Source organism: Myripristis murdjan, chromosome 24 (assembly GCF_902150065.1).
Source record: "Myripristis murdjan chromosome 24, fMyrMur1.1, whole genome shotgun sequence".
Taxonomy (NCBI): domain Eukaryota; kingdom Metazoa; phylum Chordata; class Actinopteri; order Holocentriformes; family Holocentridae; genus Myripristis; species Myripristis murdjan.
In genome coordinates, this window is record NC_044003.1 from 26,580,270 (window position 1) to 26,599,358 (window position 19,089).

At 43.8% G+C, this 19,089-nt stretch overlaps 2 protein-coding genes across 2 annotated transcripts; both read right to left on the reverse strand.

Moving 5' to 3' along the window:
- Positions 1-7,583: 7,583 nt before the first annotated feature.
- LOC115356178 (alpha-N-acetylgalactosaminidase-like) lies at positions 7,584-14,275 on the reverse strand. Its single transcript, XM_030047238.1, has 9 exons — positions 14,106-14,275; positions 12,959-13,115; positions 12,515-12,655; positions 11,397-11,608; positions 11,182-11,276; positions 10,825-10,986; positions 9,752-9,949; positions 9,426-9,566; positions 7,584-8,587 (listed from the first exon to the last, which is right to left on the reverse strand). The coding sequence occupies exons 2-9, from the start codon at positions 13,111-13,113 to the stop codon at positions 8,387-8,389; spliced, it is 1,305 nt and encodes a 434-aa protein (XP_029903098.1). The 5' UTR covers positions 13,114-13,115; positions 14,106-14,275; the 3' UTR covers positions 7,584-8,386.
- A 1,191-nt stretch (positions 14,276-15,466) lies between these two features.
- LOC115356175 (uncharacterized) lies at positions 15,467-18,508 on the reverse strand. The gene is made up of 2 exons (XM_030047236.1): positions 18,452-18,508; positions 15,467-17,427 (listed from the first exon to the last, which is right to left on the reverse strand). Exons 1-2 carry the CDS (start codon positions 18,474-18,476, stop codon positions 15,950-15,952), a joined length of 1,503 nt encoding a protein of 500 aa, XP_029903096.1. The 5' UTR covers positions 18,477-18,508; the 3' UTR covers positions 15,467-15,949.
- Positions 18,509-19,089: the final 581 nt, after the last annotated feature.

The following is a 19,089-nucleotide window of genomic DNA, read 5'->3' on the forward strand; positions in this document are numbered from 1 at the left end:
AAAACAGTTCTCAAATTAATAACATGCCGGTGGTTGGTATTTCACTCTCACTCTCACTCTCACTATCACCTCAGGTTAAAAGGCTGCGCACTTATAGACGTGCTCTTTGGAAAGAGTTACATAACAGGGGACCTCACTCTACTTAAAACAAAATCACATAGACGTGTATATATGCACGCACACACGTACACCACACACATACACACACACACACACACACACACACATACAGAGAGAGACCAGCTCCATTAGACTAAACTGTACCCGGTCCCCAGGGTTAATATTTAGACGCATTATGCCTGCTGAGATACACAGTAGGCTGCAGGCGCTGGGCTGAAGGTCAGGTCGACTCGTGCTGTTTGATCTTTTCCAGCCGACAGCAAGTCAAATGACATAGGAGGAGGAGGGGGGTGAGGGCGGGGGGTGTTGGTGTGTGTGGGGTCGGGTGGGGGGGATCTAAAGGCCCCGACAGCCTGATCCCACCAAGCTCTGACTGACCCACCTGAAGCAGTATGTGGTTTTTTTTTTACACATAAGGACACAGAATCACCTTGCTAGAAGTAGGTCAACGAGAGAGAAACATGGAGAGTGAGACAGAGTGAGAGACAGGCAGACAGGGAGACAGGCATGAAGGGGAGCGAGGGGGAGACGGACTAGCAGATGACAGCAAGACAGGTTAGGGTTTGACAGGAAATAACATGAAAACAGGTCACATAATTTAGTCAACATCAGTGTAAAAACACATATCAGTTTGATAGATAACAGGGTTTCATGGAGCAGACGTGATTACAATCCATCAGAGTTAATCTCTCCTCCTGCCTCTCGCCAGGAAAAAGAAAGAGAAGCGCCAAAACTGCTTGGGGAAATTCACCCCCGCGGTTCCAGTAAGCTAGTACACACAGCCAACCGGTTAGCATTTTATCACTTCAGCTGCAGAGCAGTGACTCGGTTATAAAGCATTTTGTTTGTCAATGAGGAGGCAACAACCTGTTGATTAACGCTGATACCGCGCTCTAATCGTGAAATCGGCCTCCCTGAAAGCAATCGCGGCAATCAAAAGCAGTCATTATCTGAAATCAAACAGAACCCGGTGAAACAGGCTTGATGACAGCGGCGCAGGTGCTACGTTGTCGCATCTGAAAACAGCCTGACCGGAGCCATGGTGGGTCCCATTTTGTATTTGCGACATACAAAAGCGGAATGATACGATATCCACGATTACATCATTGCGGTGTCAGCACACCGTTATTCACGGGGACAAATGTGCATGACGGACACGCAGACAGACAGTGTGTATCAGAGCAATAGGTACAAGTGGCGGACAGACAGATAGACAGAAGAGAGTGACAGAGAGGCAGACAGGTAGGAAACACTGATCTGGCAAACAGAGAAAGACAGGATGACAGGCAAAAGGCTGGTAGGCCCAAGTACATGAACACAGAGAAACTCGAAAATGCTGATGGATGCAGACAGAAATAGAGCAGGACACACAGAGAATCTTGGACGGGGACATTCACAGAGCAGACTGAAGGTTATGGGAAGCATTGTTGACCGGCCACATCTCTATTTTTATTGGCCCGGCCGCACATATGACTCTGTCCTTTTCGCAAACTAATCTTTTGAGTTCACTCTCTGCAGTATCATGCTGTGGATCATTATGGGGCTTCACTCAAAAATAGATGTTTCACCGCATCCGGCAGCGGCTCAGGCGGCATCATGTTACCTAACAGATTGCTGCTGTACGAACGCAGATCAAATATTTGCTGGATATCTGACAGCGTTGTAATAATGCGAGCCTCTCCGCGTGCGTGTGGATAATGCACGCACACACATACTCCTGCGTGCAGGTACGCGCACGTGCAGGCGCGTTATCCGAAGCACTCCACCTGCTCTTTCCCACCCCGTTCTCAGCTGAAGTCGATTCAAGCTAAATCCCACTGCTGTGTTGGCTGTGTTCTGCTCCAGCCACTGAAAAGGGAAGATGGAGTTTTGTTCTGCTGCCCAGAAAGACTTCAGGATCTGACTCAGAAACCGCAGGCTGGGCCAAAAAGACTGGGCTGCAGTGAACAGAGACATGCAGAGAGGGAATGGGATGACCACACACACACACACACACACACACACACACTCTCACAGATGTGCAACCATGTGCACACACCTGCATGCATGCTCTTGCATGCACCCGCGTGGGCAGTTGTGCGTGCACATGCAAACACACAGATGGGTCTACCTACAGTGCAGGCATGGGGAGGTAGATGTGGTGATAGTGTATCCAGGATATGGTGGATTTGTCTTTGCAGGATATGTTTACAGAGAGAATGAAATGAAAGGGAGAGAGGGAGGAAAATGAGAAAGCGCAGGCTTCGGTGATTGTGTGTTTATGGATCTGTGTGCAAAAAGGGGAAAAGAGAGATACAGAGTTAAAGGGAGAGAATGAGATCATGACTGTGTGTGTGTGTGTGAGTGTGGAGGGGGGTCTGTGTGCACAAATGTGTGTGTGTGTGTGTGTGTGTGTGTGTGTGTGTGTGTGACAGAGAGGGAGAGAGAGAGACAGAGAGAGAGGGAGAGCAGTATTGGCTGCCGTCTCTGACTTCGACCCACACAGGCGACTGGGCAGGCAGCTGACGCCTGGCCAGTCGCCATGCGAACCCAACGCCTCGGCAACGTGCAGCTTGCCTCGTACACAGCCCTGGCAACACAGCGTCGTGGAAACAGTTACCAGGCACGTCTGCTGCACTGAGTCAACAGCAGCCACTGGTGGACAAAACCAGACTCTCATTCATAAAAATCACATAGCAATGGAATTTGATCATAGAACGACATTACATTAACTCAAAAGGCTACAGAATTACAAATACTATTCAGCGTACCGTTGTGGCATGTAAAATGGTTTGTACCAACTCCATGTGCGTTTTAGCAATGAAACCAAGTTATAAATCAATATCTGTAACCCTTTCCATGTGCAAACATACTATACGTAGTTTTTCCATTGTGTGTGTGCACACATGCTGTGCAGTTCCCCACCTCTGTAGCCATTCATGTCACGCTGATAGAACAACATATATTCACAGGTTCTCACTCCAGCTGAAATAACAGTGTCTCCACACAACCAGCAGCACATCCTCTGATGCCCATAGGCCTATACTACAGAGCAGAAAAACCTCAACCCAAATAGTTGATGATGTAAGCTTTGTCCAAATCACTGCCAGTTTACTGTCCCAGTACATTTCCATGCACCAGGAACTGGAACCGGCGAATTTAAAAGGGAAGAATAGATCAAATACAGTTGAGATTAGCACAGTGTGGAATGGAGGCCTCTTTGGCAGGTCCATGCCGGCCAGAGGAGGATAAAAGCCAGAGGGAGGAGGCTGGTGCTGCACTTGAGATTTTCATGCAGAGGTTCACCTGCCTTACCAGCCTCAAATCAAAAAGCAAGCAAGCACTGAATCCAGAGAAAACTGAAATCACCCGTGTTCGATTTTTTTTAACCAATTTATCACTTTGCTAGAAGGTAATCACAGTAATCATCACCTCTCACGCCCTGCTTTTCCTGTCTCCCTGTAGAAAACTGACTTTAAGGTCGCTACGTTACTGAGAAAGCCTCTGCACTGGCACACCAGTTCAAGTAAGAAGACCAGAGGAGAGACATTCAGTGGTTTATTATCCTTCTGAGGGATTTCCAATTCTCCAAAGGAGTTGCACTTCCACTTACAGAGTTCACTGACACAGATGATTTTAGGGCGTAAAGACAAATAAACATATTAATCAGTAAACAAAGGCGCTCTTCATAAAACTTAACCAAATCAAATAATTAATTCATACACCGCTAAATAAAGATACAGCTATAACTATAGCAAATATCAATAACTCACTCAAATAATACATCCAATACACAGTCAGCTGGAGATAGACAACATGACATGCAGATCAACATGTGTCAGCAAACAAAGGGAGAGAGTGAGCAGTCGCTGGTCCAGGCCTCTAATTAGTCCAAGTCCCGCCTCCACCAGGACTGGGCAGGAAATGGGATTTTCAACACTCTCTCTGCTGTCGCTATCAAAAAGTAATGGAGAAATTCCAAAAAAAAAAAAAAAAGGGTAACACTTTACAATAAGAGTACAACAATTAACGTTAGTTAATGCCATAATAAACATTAAGTAACAGGTAATAAACATTAAGTAACAGTTAACTAACCGTTAACGAATGTGTCTAAGAATCATGTACTAATGCTGTTCATGCTAAGGTATTAATTTATATGTTATTTAAGGGTTATTGTAGATATTATTAACATTAGTAAGTGCCATAATAATCATTAACTAACAGTTAATTAACCATTACAGCATTAACTAATGTTAAACATTAATTGTTGTACTTTTATTGTAAAGTGTTACTGAATAATGTAAAAAAATGGAAAAAAGTTTGTGTTTGGTGGTGACAAAGGAGAATGAGCCCAAACTGTGTTTTCCCACTGATCCACCTTGCAGAGGTCTGTAGAGGATACCGGGGGTCAAATGACAACATGGCGAATGAAACTGAAACTGGTGCCGAGATAGAGCAGCCTCCTCACCACAACATGACAGGGGCGGTCACATGCTGTCAGTCAGAAACGGACTTCGCAGACCAGCTGCGCCGGGGGGCTGACAGTGATGATGTCACAGGTAGCAGCTGAGGAGCACGGTCACGAGCGCATGTGTGTGCGTCTGTGTGTATGCGTTTGTGTCTTAATAAAGCGGGCTATTTACGTGGCGGCGGGCTGACGTGCCTCTGTGTGTGTGTGTGTGTGTGTGTGTGTGTGACACCCAAACACCTACGAGCACACATACACATACAGTGCTCCTGTATTGAGCCCCTGCAGACCTACAGTCCTCATACCAATATACACACTGGAATGTAAATGTTTGCACTCAGTTGCCCAGGCAGATACAAAAGAGGCACAAGACAAGCAGTTTTATATGGCAGCACCTTGGGGGTTATGTGTATATGTGTGTGTGTGTGTGTGTGTGTGTGTGTGTGTGTGTGTGTGTGTGTGTGTGGCCTCCTTTGAGACCACCCCATATGTATTGACCTATATCTGAGGTCCCCTCTGTGCCCCTCCTCCGCAATTTGGCCACGTGTGGTCGACCCCGTCTGTGTTGAATTTTAAGGATGAGAGGCGCGAGGCGGAGAGCGTGACCAGCAGTTTGAAGACAGTGTGTGTGTTGGGGCAGAAGGGGTGGGGGGTGGGTGCTCAAAAAGATTCAGGGGCGTTGTGTGTGTGTGTGTGTGTGTGTGTGTGTGTGGAGGGGTGGCGGCACAAGGACAAGAGTGGCAACTGCGTCTCTGCAGCTGTGGGCCTACGTGAGCATCGGCAGGAACGCATTCGCTCCTCTTCCCGCCCCCTCCCTCACCCGTTCCCTCTCCCTCCCTCTCTCTCTCATCTCTCGCTCCCCCTTGCTTTGCTCATTTGCACTTTCTAATAGACTTTTGACACCCCCTCCCTTCTCAATTCTGCCTGTTCTGATCTCTCTCTCTATCATTGCTCTCCCCCCCTTCACATTCCCAAACGGGGACCTTGACAATGAGAGATGTGTCGTGTTGGACCAGCCGATGGATATCTGAGACGAGTGAAAGGGAAAGAAAGGAAGGCAAAGATCCTCTTTCCCACACAGACACGCAAACACACACACACACACACACACGCACAAGCTGGATCTGGCCTGAAATGACCTACAACGAGTAGCATGTGTGTGTGCATGTGTGCGCAGCCAGTGTGTATTGTGTCTCAGTCGGCACAGTCTGGAAAACCAGTCATAGCAAGGTCAGGCAAAAAGATGCATTGGCCAAGTCATGATGCACTTTGATTTAAACTGCAGAGCTGTCTCGCTTTGTGTGTGCCAGTGGGTGTGTGTGTGTGTGTGTGTGTGTGTGTGGAGAGGGCCAGAATTCCACACTGTTTCAAAGCAGGTTTACTCGCGTCATGCACACGCAGGTAGGTACAGTAGAGACCATGCTTATGCATACACTCGTGACTTGTCTGAAATGTGCCAACAACAGTATCTTGAGAGTGTGTGCAAACACGGCGCATTAAAGCCAAGGTCAGAGGCAAGGCTATCCACAACATCCAGACGGAGAAAAAGCAGGGAAGGAGGAAAAAGGGAGGAGTGGAGATGAGGAGGCAGAGTGAAGGACAGGCTGGGAGAAGGCAGTGAAGATTTAACAGGTGATGAACGAGGGGGAGGAGAGGAATAGGGTTGAGGTGCAGATTGAGCATTTGCATTGTCATGTGTGTGTGAAAGAGAAAAAGAGGGATGGAAGAGAGACGGAAATCATAGCAGAAAGATAAAGGAGAACAGACTGGCTGCCCATGTGCCGTTCAGCAGGTGCATCAGAGTTTTGGCAGGAGATTTGACTGAAAGGGCTTTGTTGTCAGGACGATCTTCCTGCAGCTGACAGCCGTAACGCACCACTGACCTCTACTGGCCCAGCGTGGAAGTGCGCCTGCGGGCCGTTATGCTTAAAGGAGCAGTTCATTCAAAACACAAGGCAGGACAAACTTGACTTAGTGTGACCTCAGGAACCACTTGAGAACATACCACAGAGCGCATTTAAGTGTTGTGGATAAAATTCAGAAGAACACAATCACCTATCACTCTGCTGATATCAGGTGTGTGGCCAAATACTTTGCCGAAGTTTGATCAAACATTTGGCAAAACAGGATACAGTACTTCTTACTGTAAAACACTGAATGTCTCTGCAGGCTCATCATTTGACATTTTTAAATACTGTTTGAAACATGTTATATCTAATCTGTGTGAATTTCGGTAGCATTTCAATGAAGAATTGTGGCGATATAGCTGTTAACTGATTGTGCAAGCTGCATGAGGGGAAAGTGGAAAAATACCTTTTTTGTGTGTGTTTTGGACAAACTGTTCCTTTAAGTTGCTCTGCCAACTATATCACTGTTTTCCTTTTCATAAAAATCGTTTTCCATTGACATATAACACCACTTGAGCCGTTTTTCAGGAATACATTCGTTAAAAAAAATCATCTTTGCTTTGACTGATCATTTCTTGAAACTCTAGCATGTAGCTGATGATGCTCAGCCTGTTTTACAGGAGATAAACAAGTAGCTCACCCACAGCAAATAATTAGCGTATGACAGGTGAAGAAATGCACTTATGAAAAAGAGTTAGTATGTTTGTGATTGACAGGTCAGGTGCTGATTTGAGGTAAAATTATACAGAACACATCTTCAAAGTGGTATATTTGGTATATTGGTATATTTTCTTAAAGGAAGGAAAAAGAGAAGTGCTAGTTTAAACAACCCCAAGGTTTTTTGTGAGTGCATGTGTGTGTGTTTCCAGAGCTGAACAAGGATGCACGCATGAACGGACACTAACAACTGCTGTGTAATGTAATGACTTGTCAGAATGCAATGAACACACACACACACACACACACTCCTGCTGTACATGCCGCTGCTACACTATGCTCATGTTTGAACCAGCGATGTGAGTCCATGTTTTGGGGTCAAAGCCTTAACAGTAAAACATGTCCCCGGTCATCTATGAAGCTCTGAAGGACAAACAGCGGCAAGCGCCTGATTGAAATGTCAAACTCGCTTTTTTAATTCAGTTAGGACAAAAAATAAAATTCACAGAATAATTGCATATAAAAACCTTAATCAAATCATTGCGTTTTTGAACAAAAGCAGTACGATTGTCCCTAAAAGAAGGAAAAAAACACCCACTGGTATCATCGCAGAATAAAACAATTATTCCTTCAAATAAATCAAATCTAACCTGAAATGTAAACATCATTTAGCAGTTTGCACGGCAGTGGCCTGCATTAGAGTCCGATTGCACCTCCCAGTCCACCTGAGGAGGTACGATTCAGTTACATAGCTCTTGTTTAGGAAATGTCGGAGAGTAGCAGTGATCTGTGGTCATGTATTCAGTTTTGGATATTATGACTGAAATGGTAGAATCCACCATTATCTCTTAGCTTTAGGAAGTATGGAAATGCATTTGGGCAAGCCTTGCTCACCCGGGTATGACGTGTGCTTTGTTTGGATGAGTTTTATCGCCGCGCAAGAGCAGAATCAAAGAAGAGGATCAATGAAACTGGCAACAATTTCTGATTAGTGACATACAGCCAGACACAAAATGGCTGCCCCTGAGCATAAGGTGACTTCATTACTTGGGATTAATGGTGCAAGCACTTATGATTGCTCAGTGCTATTCACAAACATTTCATATCCTGGTTCTCAGTTTTCTCAGAAGTCGGTGCAGTGTTCCCCTTATTTGAGGTTTTCACGAGTCCCACGGGGTCGTTTCAGATATCGCTTCATGAGGAAACACTGCATCAAGGCGGAAACAGGCGACCTAAAGTTCAGTCTGTGCGCGGCTCAGAGGAAGCTGGGTGGGATGGCGTTGTCGTGGTGATGGTATGTGGGTCCCTGCAGCTTGCCGCCACCATAGAACTGGCGCTGGCCCAGTTTGGCGGGTGCAGAGACGTGCCACATGACCACGCCGGTGGGGTTGACCGACACCACGAAGTCGGTGGAGTCTTTCAGTGTCGATCCCTTGTCATTGAAGACATCATAGATCTGAGAGAGAGATATTCATTCATGAAGCACAAAAGGAAAAAAAATGTATCCAATATCCTTAGTTTATGTGGATGAAATAAGACTGTGTCAGACATACAGTTCATGTTAATCTATTAATGTGTTATGACCAGTCCACAGCAGATTTTCTGTTCTTTTATGTCCAATCACAAACCCTCAGGTCCTCTGATACTACTTTTATAAATGTCACCCAAAAGAATTATGCATTTAAACTAGAACCTAACTACCAGCATATGTATTATTAGTAAAGTATTTTACTTTTTTTTTTTTTTTTTTTTACTGGCAATATGTTTCCTTCTGAAGGCTTTTGCCAGTTTTGAATTTTGTGTACTATCACTTTTTTAATTTAAAGCACTTTTAGGCTTTGTTTTGTTCCTTTTTGTAATGTACAGCATGCTGAGATGCTTAGTATGTATAAAAAGCTGCAGGTAAATATAAGTGATTGTTTGAAGAACTGATTATTCGGTAACACTTTACAATAACACTACAACAATTAACGTTAGTTAACGTTAGTTAACGTTAGTTAATGCCGTAATGGTTAATTAACTGTTAGTTAATGATTATAATGGCATTTAGTAATGTTAATAATATCTACAATAACCCTTAAATAACATATAAATTAATATCTTAGCATGAAAAGCATTAGTACATGATTCTTAGACACATTAGTTAACGGTTAGTTAACTGTTACTTAATGTTTATTAACTGTTACTTAATGTTTATTACGGCATTAACTAACGTTAATTGTTGTACTCTTATTGTGTTACCGAATATTTTTCTCATTATTTTTATTTTTTAACATTCATCATAAGAGACTGACCTTGTAGCTGCCGGTGGTGTAGTTGAGTTTGCTGAGGGAGGTCTGGTAGCGGTAGGGCATGTCGTTTCTACGACTGAAGAAAACCAAGGCGCTGGCATTGTTTGACAGCGGGCGCCAGTACACCTCGATCCCACTCTTCTCCTGGCAGAGATGAACGGCCAACAGTGTGAAAGTGTGAAAAATGACAGATGAAAAGATACTAATAAAATGAACAGTAGAGGGAAGATTGGCCAATCACACAAGCTCAAACTGTCCTTAGCCAATTTCAGTTCCTTTTAGCATTTTCTTTGTGCACCCACCACTAGAGCTTTCCAAATGTGTGTTACCTTGACAATGCGTCGTCCCTGAATGCCTAAGGGGTCCTGGTTGATGCTGATGGCCATCTTGTTCTGCAGGATGACGCGGGCACCGCTGCTGATGGTGCGCAGGTCGTTGGACATGAAGAGAGGCGCGGCCATAATCGCCCACAGTGCCATCTGAGCACGGGACTGGTCCATGCTCAGGCCAAAGTTCCCAATAATGAGCTGTTTAGGTCATAAAAAAAACAACAGATGTAGTTCCAGAGAAGTTTGTGATAGGGGATTTCATGTCTGCAATACTATTTTCAGAGACGAAACATAAAGAGACAGAACTAAGATGTGAAAGAGGAACAGATGAGGAGACAAGTAAGAGGGTGCATTAATATTTTCTTTGACAGTGGTGTTCAAGAAAATAGCTTTAAAAAGTCGAGTTCAGGTGAATATCCAGAAAACCAAGTTACATTTTAGGGATGTGATTCTTAGTGAGACGATTAATAAAATAACCCCCTGCCCCCAAAACCGAATTATTTTCTGTGGTCCCAAACAACAGTCCACAACCCAAAGACGTTTAGTTTACTGTCAGAGCGGACTAAAGAAAGCAGAAAATATTCACATTTGAGAAGCTGCAATCAGATAATTTGGGAATTTTCTTCTTAAATATGACTCAAAAGAATTCATCGATTATCAAAATAGTTGGCGAGTAACTTGATAGTTGGCAACCAGTCGATTATTTGATTAATAGTCAAACTTTATCAACCTTTATTCAAACCTTATTAACAGGAAACCCCCCTGGGGATTGTTATTTATTTGCATATCATTTGCTCTGAATGACTGAAGTTGCACGATTTCTCATTCTTAGCTATTATGTGAAATTAGATTTTGTGTTGAACGTGTTTATTTCTCTTATGTTGACTGTTTGTTTTTTTATGTTGCAGCAGTGGATTACATTGATTATCTGGGTGTTTTGTGCCTGATTATGATTTCAGGGTTCATGTGATGGTTATTATGACACTGACTGCATATTTGTTTGTTGACAAATGACTGAGCAGCAGGATGAAGTAAATGTGTAAACAGAGACAGATAAAGTCAGTCGAACAGACCATGTCTGGATCATTCCATTGTCCGGGTGCGGCGGCCGGTATCAGGACATCCTGGTTTGCAAAGAACCAATCAGCAATGTACAGAACGCTGTCCCAGGAGTCCTGGATGTCGCCGTAGTTTCGCCACAGGTTGCAGATCTCACCCAGCTGGGTGTAGTTTACCTGAATCACAGAGATATAAAGTTAACTGGAAAAAAAAAAACTGTACACCAAGCAGAACAGTCTTCTTGCTGGGAAAAAGCAAACCAAAGAAACTGCAACATTTCTAAGAGCTCTGAAATAAACTTTTAAATATTTGATAAGGGAGCATTTTTAAGGCCTTCAGATTTAACTATGTAGACACTTTGTTTATGTCACCTTGGGCGGGAGTCCACCTTGGTAGGCGGGCCAACTGCAGGAATAGCCAATGGGACGGCCGGTTGCATTTAGAGCTTTTGACATGAGAGGGTAGCCTATCAAAGAGAGGGGGACAGTCAAGTCAAACAAGAGCTGAGTCTTATTTCACCTTCACAGTGCAGCTACCCCTCCCTGTTCTCCACCCTCCTCAGCCCCTCTCTCCCTCCCTCGCTCACCCTGCTCCTGCTCCGTGGCGTTAGAATAACAGCCGTCAAACTTGAACATGTCCACCTCCCAGTCGGCAAACGTCTGGGCGTCTATCTCGATCTTGTCCAGCGGCGTGCCAGGGTAGCCCCCGCAGGTGTGTGTGCCCATGTCTCCATAGATCCCCAGCTTGAGACCGCGGTCGTGCATGTAGCGCGCCAGCTTGCGGATGCCTCCTGGGAACCTTGACGCAGAGCAGTCCAACAGTTATGTGCATGCTGTATCCAACCATAGATGCAGAGGCAAATGCAGACATATATAGAAATATCCAGCACACACACACTCAAACGGTGAAGTCAACATGAAGCATGAACCTCATGAAATGTAGTAACGATAATGATAATGCAAATTTGGACTGATTGTTCCCCTTTAGCTGCTTGGATTCGGTGAACTGCTCAAGGACACTTTCAGTTCCTTTTACCGTGAATTAAAATATTAATGGAGAAGTTGATCAGAAATACAAAAACAAAATTTCCTCCATTTACTGCTTGTGCAATCTTTCCATCCAGATGTTTTTTTTTTTTGCATGTGTGTGATTTGGTGAGGTTTCCAGTTTGTGGCGATGCACCCCAGCACAATAGGAATGGATGGTTACATGCTTGTGTAGCTCAAATTGTCATATATTTACATGTGGAAAAAATCTGCATTTTCCAATAACAATGACACATCCTGACAATCCGTTGGAGGAGAAGGGTTTTGTTAGGAACTACTTTCTGCCAAAAAACGCCAGCAAATTTTAACTATCTGCCTCTCATTCATTTTTGTTGGGGGTGATAGATACACAGTTAGTGTTCAGCATTTTTACTGTTTTTTTTTTTTTTACCGTCAGTTCAAGGCTTGAATGTCTTATCAGCCAATAACTGTCTCCAATCTCCATCTTACTGAAGCTGACTTGACTTTTTGTTAGTCATATGACTGCATGACTGTCATACAGTAGTCACCTTGCTTTTATTGACTTATTGGCTTCAAAGTTACAGGTTGGTGTTTGTAAGTTTTTGTAATATGTGTGTGTGTGTGTGTGTGTGTGTGTGTGTGTGTGTGTGTGTGTTTGCATGCCTTTGTCTCTGTGGGCACACAGAATATATTGTACCTCTTAGGATCTGACTGCAGCCGCCCCTGCGTGTCTCTCTCCATGGAGGCCCAGCAGTCGTCTATGTTGACGTAGACGTAGCCGAGCTCTCTCCAGCCGTCCTCTGCCAGTCGGTCTGCCATGTCGATGAACAGATTCTCACTGAGGAAATAACAGCAATGAGTGGTGGGAAGGAGGACTAATGCATTCAGCTGGGAACACATGAGGAGATCAGCCAAACAGTGTCACTGTAGCATTCAAAGTAGAGAGGATACAGACTGCATCTATTGGGTGCTGGTGTGTGAAGGTATTTGCTGAAAGTGCTCTGTTTAAGATTGTTGCTTAGTGGAAAAAATAAGTTAAATTTAACAAAAAGGCACTTCCACTTGCCTGATATCCTGCAATAATCAAGAGGCGATTCCTAACATTCAAATTATTGTCATCATTATTATTATTTTGTCTTGCCTGATGCAGTTCTTGGGGTCATGTTCACAGTCAATGTCGCAGCGGAATCGTTCCCATGCCAACCAGCCCATGGGAGGGGTCCTCATCAGCCCGTTGTCAAGGGCAAAGGTGACCGTGGAGAGCGCCAGTACGCAAGCAACCACGGCAAAGCGCATCTCTGCAAAAGAAACACAACACTGCAGTGTGGATGGCAAAACAGCATCTGTGAATCAGGTTCTTTGACTCGCTGGCCAACAGAAAACCCCTTTGTTATTACCAAGCTCCCTTCCTCAACTGGTTCCCTATCTGGGTTTAAGGTTACAGCCAACACACACTACCTGATGTGTCGGTAAGACATGTGATGGGTAATGAAGTCTGAACTTTACTGTCACTGTGTGTTGATGCTGTATTTTGCGTTAACTAGTGCTAAATAATTAACAGTAAACAAGGTTATGGCATTTGCGATGATATGATGACTGAGCAGGTAGAGGCGAATAATAACAATAGGTAGAAAAGTCTAGCTCAGAAAATTGCATCACTTTTTTTTTTTTTTTTTTTTTTTTTTTTATTAAGGATCCCCATTAGCTGGTACTGTAGTATCCAACTAGTATCCAACTTTACTGTAATGCAGCCTCTAAACCCAGCAAAAGACACTTAGGCCATGCTATAATCATCATATTCTTTTGTCCAAAATCCTAGTAACAAATGTCACATACACACCCGTGGGTGTGACTGAAGTGAAATCAGCACTGTCCTGTCAAACCATCATACACCTGTCACCTGACTCAACAGCAAACAAAACCAGCCAGGAACAAGTAATACAAAGAACCTGCAGTTCTTACAGCCTGACAGATATAATGATTGTAGAATCAGTGCATATTAAATAAATAGCATCGCGAATATTGTGACCACAGTGTAATCCACACCACTGCAATGTGGTTTTTTAGGCATCAACAAAAAAAGTCTCCTTATTACATTCGCACACGTTGAATCTAACACAGTCGACTATGAGTCATGTACAGGTCATTTCAATTTCCACTGATTACCGACTTAAATAGAAATGCAGAATTCATTCATGATTCCTCCCTATTCATAGCAAGTTACATATGTCACCCTTCCTTCCTACTACTTCCTATTCCATCCCTCCTTCCTATACATGATTACTTACTGAAGTTCAGTGAGAGGCTCTCAGAAAGTCTCTGGAAGCGGAGCGACTACCAAGGCTGACGGAAGACGAGCTCCTTACGAGTTGTGTTCCTCTGCCCACTCCACACCGCCTTTAAAACATGTAAGACACCAACCTGCTTTTGAAAGCCCAACTATTCGTGTGGACGAGGAAATAACCGTCACATGACATGACAGCTCGTCAGCTGACCGCAAACTAGTAAAAAAGGGAGGGGACAGGCGCCGTAATGTCAATTCCTACCCGCATTCCGCCACGGCCCGCCCTGCTCTGCCTCTGATTGGCTAGTATTCGTCACCTCCGTTGGTTAGGTTGGGTAAGGTTTGGATTAGGGCGGGGTTCGGGTTAGGGTTAGCCAATCAGAGGTAGAGTAGGGGCGGGTCTTTGCAGAACGCGCTAGACACGCCCACAAGCGGTGTGATTGGTCAGAAAATCGTTGACCTGTTGCTATTCTGAATAAGCAACAGGATAATCTTGTGGCTCCTGCCCAACCATAACCATTAACTAAGCCAAACTAAACTGGGCACATTTAGACTACAATATCAAACCCTTCTAAAGTCCAGTTTACGCTTCTTCTTTGTCACCAAGTGCCTAATCTGCAGCCACGGCCCAGTTTTTCTAAATTGATACAAAGAGTAGGATTTGGAGTAGGTTGCCCTGCCTACTTTCCCTACCTTTAATCAAATTAAATTTTCATTTCTGTTTTTTAAAACTCAAAGGCAGAGAGTTACGGGCTATCTCAATCCTCCTGGAAGAGGCACAAAGTGTTTTGGAGGTCATTTGGCCCTCAGTTGTCTGCGGCTGGGAGCCTTGTGAGTGCAATGAAGTGAAACCTTCAGCAACAAACCACTGTAGATTCTGCTTCTGCTGTCTGCGGGGGGTTGTTGTGACCAATAGTTGAGTCCACTACACAACATAAGTTCAAAAAACTTTATTCTTAAGTTTGAACAGTTTCTCACACATATCAAAACAAATTAAATCTCAAAATGTCATGCCCACTGTGCAATGCAACATAAACAGAGAACTCTTCAGTATGCACCCATTTATAACATAAAAACTATGTTCTCAACACAAAGTATCACTTTCAGTAGTATTAGTTTTGAGTGTTAATGATACTTTAGTGTAAGTTTGTTGGAACAGCACCACTGTTAAAAAAATAAAAAAAATTCAATACATACTAACAAAAGAGGGCGCCTAAGAACCACAGTTGAATCTCCCTCAAGACGAGTGTGTAAGAACAATACTCTTGTTTAATTGTCAAAGGTGAACTGCCACAGGACAATAAATTGTAAAACACAGTTTTCAACAGCTCATTTACACTCAAACTCTACAAAACTTCTCGGGTGCAGTTTTTGTTTTATGCCTTTTTTGTTTATTGTTCATCTTAGTTCCTTTGTCCTCCAGCTCAAGCACGTCACAGTCGCAATCCATTTGATTGTCATGCTCAATAAAAATTAATGATTGAACACTTCAGAATAAATGGTTCAAGGTCCACATGGTCTCATATGCAGTGCAAGACGTAACATATTTATTACCGTGAGTTACACTAGCAGTTGATACATCATCATCAACCTTAAACATTCAAAATTGTACAGTGGGTTAACAATGACTGTGAGGAGCTCAGAAACTGCGGGATAGAGCCAACAGGTGGTGCCCCAACATTAAATCACTTCCTTTCTGGAGGAAAAATGCAGTTTAACTCACTGTGGCTGCTATTGGCAACACACAAACCAGATGTAATAGTAATTCATGTGTTTATTTGGGCACTGATGGCCCCTCCTAGATTACCACACATTTTTGCAATGTCTTACTCTCAAAATGCAATGTGGTCACTTAAGTATAAAGTATGTAAGCTCGATTCCAGACAGAATGGCAAATGTGAATGTGAGACTGCCAGCCATTTCCACAAATGTCACTGGGTTCTCCAGTGTTCTCAGTCTTTCCATGGTGCTCACTCCGAGTGAGACCAAGGCAGCACCCAGCACTCCCAGGGTGCCCACCTTCCCCAGAGCAGCTGTCCATAGCGCTGCTCCACCAAGCAATGCTGAACCTACAGTTGTAAGGCCTAGCAGTAAAGCACTTATTATGGCACCCTCTACAGATGTCTCTAAATAAGCAGACAGGACAAGAAGGTCAAACTGGATTCGAGCGGCTTCCTCCCAGGAGGGGAAACTTGTTCCTGCTCCTGCAATAACCAGAACAGTAAAAGTACTTATTTTCCCCAGAGAGAAAAAGCAACCAGATCCCAAAAGTGCCCCGAGACAGCACCATATTCCATTAATTGGTGAATAATGGCTTGCCATTGCCATAGAACCCCCTGCCACCACAGCTCCCCCTAACAGACCCCCCACACTACCCACCACCCCTGTCACATGGCATGCTGGGAGCAGGAGTCTGAGGGCAACAGATGATGTCACTGCGGCCTCCATTGCAACCCTCTCAGCCGCCACAGCACCCAAACCAACCATAGCCACCGCTCCTATAGCAGCTCCCAGCAGGCCTGCAGACAGGACCCCCACCCAGAGGACTGAGCTCAGCATCAGTGCCACATCTGCTTCCGATTCAGGTTCAGCCTCCGATGCAGCCCCCAAACCAGCCACAAACCCTCCCATTACTGCAAGGAGAGGAAACACCCAGGTTTGGAAATTGATGGCGGTGTAGTATGGCAAATTTCCAAATGCAGACCATAGATTTTTGGACATCACAATTCGCAGCAGGATCAGAAGTATATATAATATCATAAGAATGACCCTCACACCTGCTAAGCACTGCAAAGCTTTTCCCTTTGACTTTTCGATGTGTGTTCCTTCTGCCATTCCAAAGACAACAGCCACAAGGTTTCCAGTAAAAGCCATGGCCAGCATTACCATAACATGTGAAGCATTGATGTCCTTCATCCATTCTTCTATGGTCTGTCTGTGGTTGTGGGATTGCATGATTACGTAGCCAACAAGCAACAGTACAGTGACTGTCACTAAGAGTCCAGAGACACCGAATGACAACGCTGTTTGTAGTCCTGTTCCTATCAAAAGTCCAGCTCCCATGGCACCTAGGGTCATCATAGGTCCAGATGCAGTTGATAAAGCACCCATAACCAGCCCTGCAGATGCCATCAACGTGGCTAAACCAAGTGCCAAAGGGAAGAGCACTGCTCCCACGCCAGCTGTGCCAATGATGCGAGCCATCTTGACCACCATAGGATGGAGATTATCTGCGCTCAGGATGGATGAAGCCTCATGAGCTGTAACTGCAGCACTTCCAAAGGCAAAACCGCAAAACAAAGGTACAACCCCAGTGTTGGGATTCCCTGTAAATGTAAAGAATAGAATGAGGGTTTTCTTTCACCCGACTGCTACGGACAGCCATGAATATCATCCCTAAACACCAGAGTCTTAGGCTATTTTTTCAGCAAACCATAATCAGAGATGGCCAAAAAGTAATCTGAGACCCAACTCATGTCCTCTACCCTAAGTATCAGCTCCTCCCCTCAGGTAGACGGGATAGGGCTCCCCTAAGGGGGGCACCACCGTTTCAAACATTCCTTTGTCACCTAAGTTGACATGTGCACAGGGGCGTCGCCAGGAATTTTGGGCCCCATGAAAAAAAAAATATATATATATATTTACTCGATAATGGTTTAATAATTTTATATTAGTTTTTACCTATTTTTTTGGAATTGTCCTAACTTTTCCCCCATATACGGCACCCCTGCATGTGCATATGTCATAGCTATCCTGTACACTTTTATGATGTGGATGGGCAGGCACAATTGAAGGATTAATGTAATTATTTTTTTCTACCACTTTTTTTACATTTTATACTACAGACACTGTCATGTCCAAGGCAAAGTTCCCATAGGGACAATAAAGTTTATCTTATCTTAATACAACTGGAGGAGTTTTTGTTGGACAGGAGCGTCTCCCTCGTCTCGGAAAACCCCACTCAATGAAAATGAAAAGCAGCCAGTATAACCTGCTCTGCTATTGACGTCAGGAATTTCTGTTGTGTGTTTCGTAGCAACATGTTGTCATAATGCATAAAAATAATAAGATGTTTACTGAAAAACTGGAAACTCTCTTCTTTAATAACACAACCAAACTCCCTGTGTGTTTGTGGTACCTAATTATGGTATACATTACTTCATATTTTTCACTTTTGTCACTTTTGATTTCACTTTAATACTCCTCCAACAGTCCTAGGGCTCACAGCTCACAGTTTTCCTTTCATTTCATTCATTTGCAGTTGTAAAGTATCACAGTAAAATATACAACAGGATTAGCACAGTTCTATATTTTAAAGGCAACAGCACAAAAAGACCACGTTTTACTTACTCTGTGTTGGTGTATAGTAGTCCATGGCAGCTCTAGGATTTCTACTGCATCAGAAAGAGCCACCAACATAGTGTGGCTGACAGGCTAGCAGAAATGCATAGCTTAACGACAAACAAACACACCCAGTAGGAGGTACAGGGCATTGCTGGGAAAAGGTGAAGGCAAGGGATTCCCAGCATTGCAATCATGGTGAAACTTACTCACATGATCGTCTGGATTCATATACTGGTATTTCAAGAAGACAGGACAAAGAGCAATCTCTAACTATATGTTATGTTCACTGACAAATGATGTGGTTTTGGATGTATAGGTGAGTTGTCAAGCCACCATGAGGACTGTTTTTTTATTGATTAGTTTTATTTTCATCCATATTGCTGTAGTGGAATGCACAGTGTATCCATAAAGATTTGTTTAAAAAAAAAAAAAAAAAATAGAACAAAACTCTCCATCCATGTATTAAATTTATAGTTCATTTTATGAGCAATGCCAGGTGTAATGCATATATAACATGACATTACTTCACTAAATAGAGACACTTCACTGATACTGGGTTGAATGTGACATCAAAAGGGAGAAGGTGGAGCTTCGGAAGAGCATAACAAGAAGAAGGTGGAGCTTGTGACAAGGGTTTGAGGAAG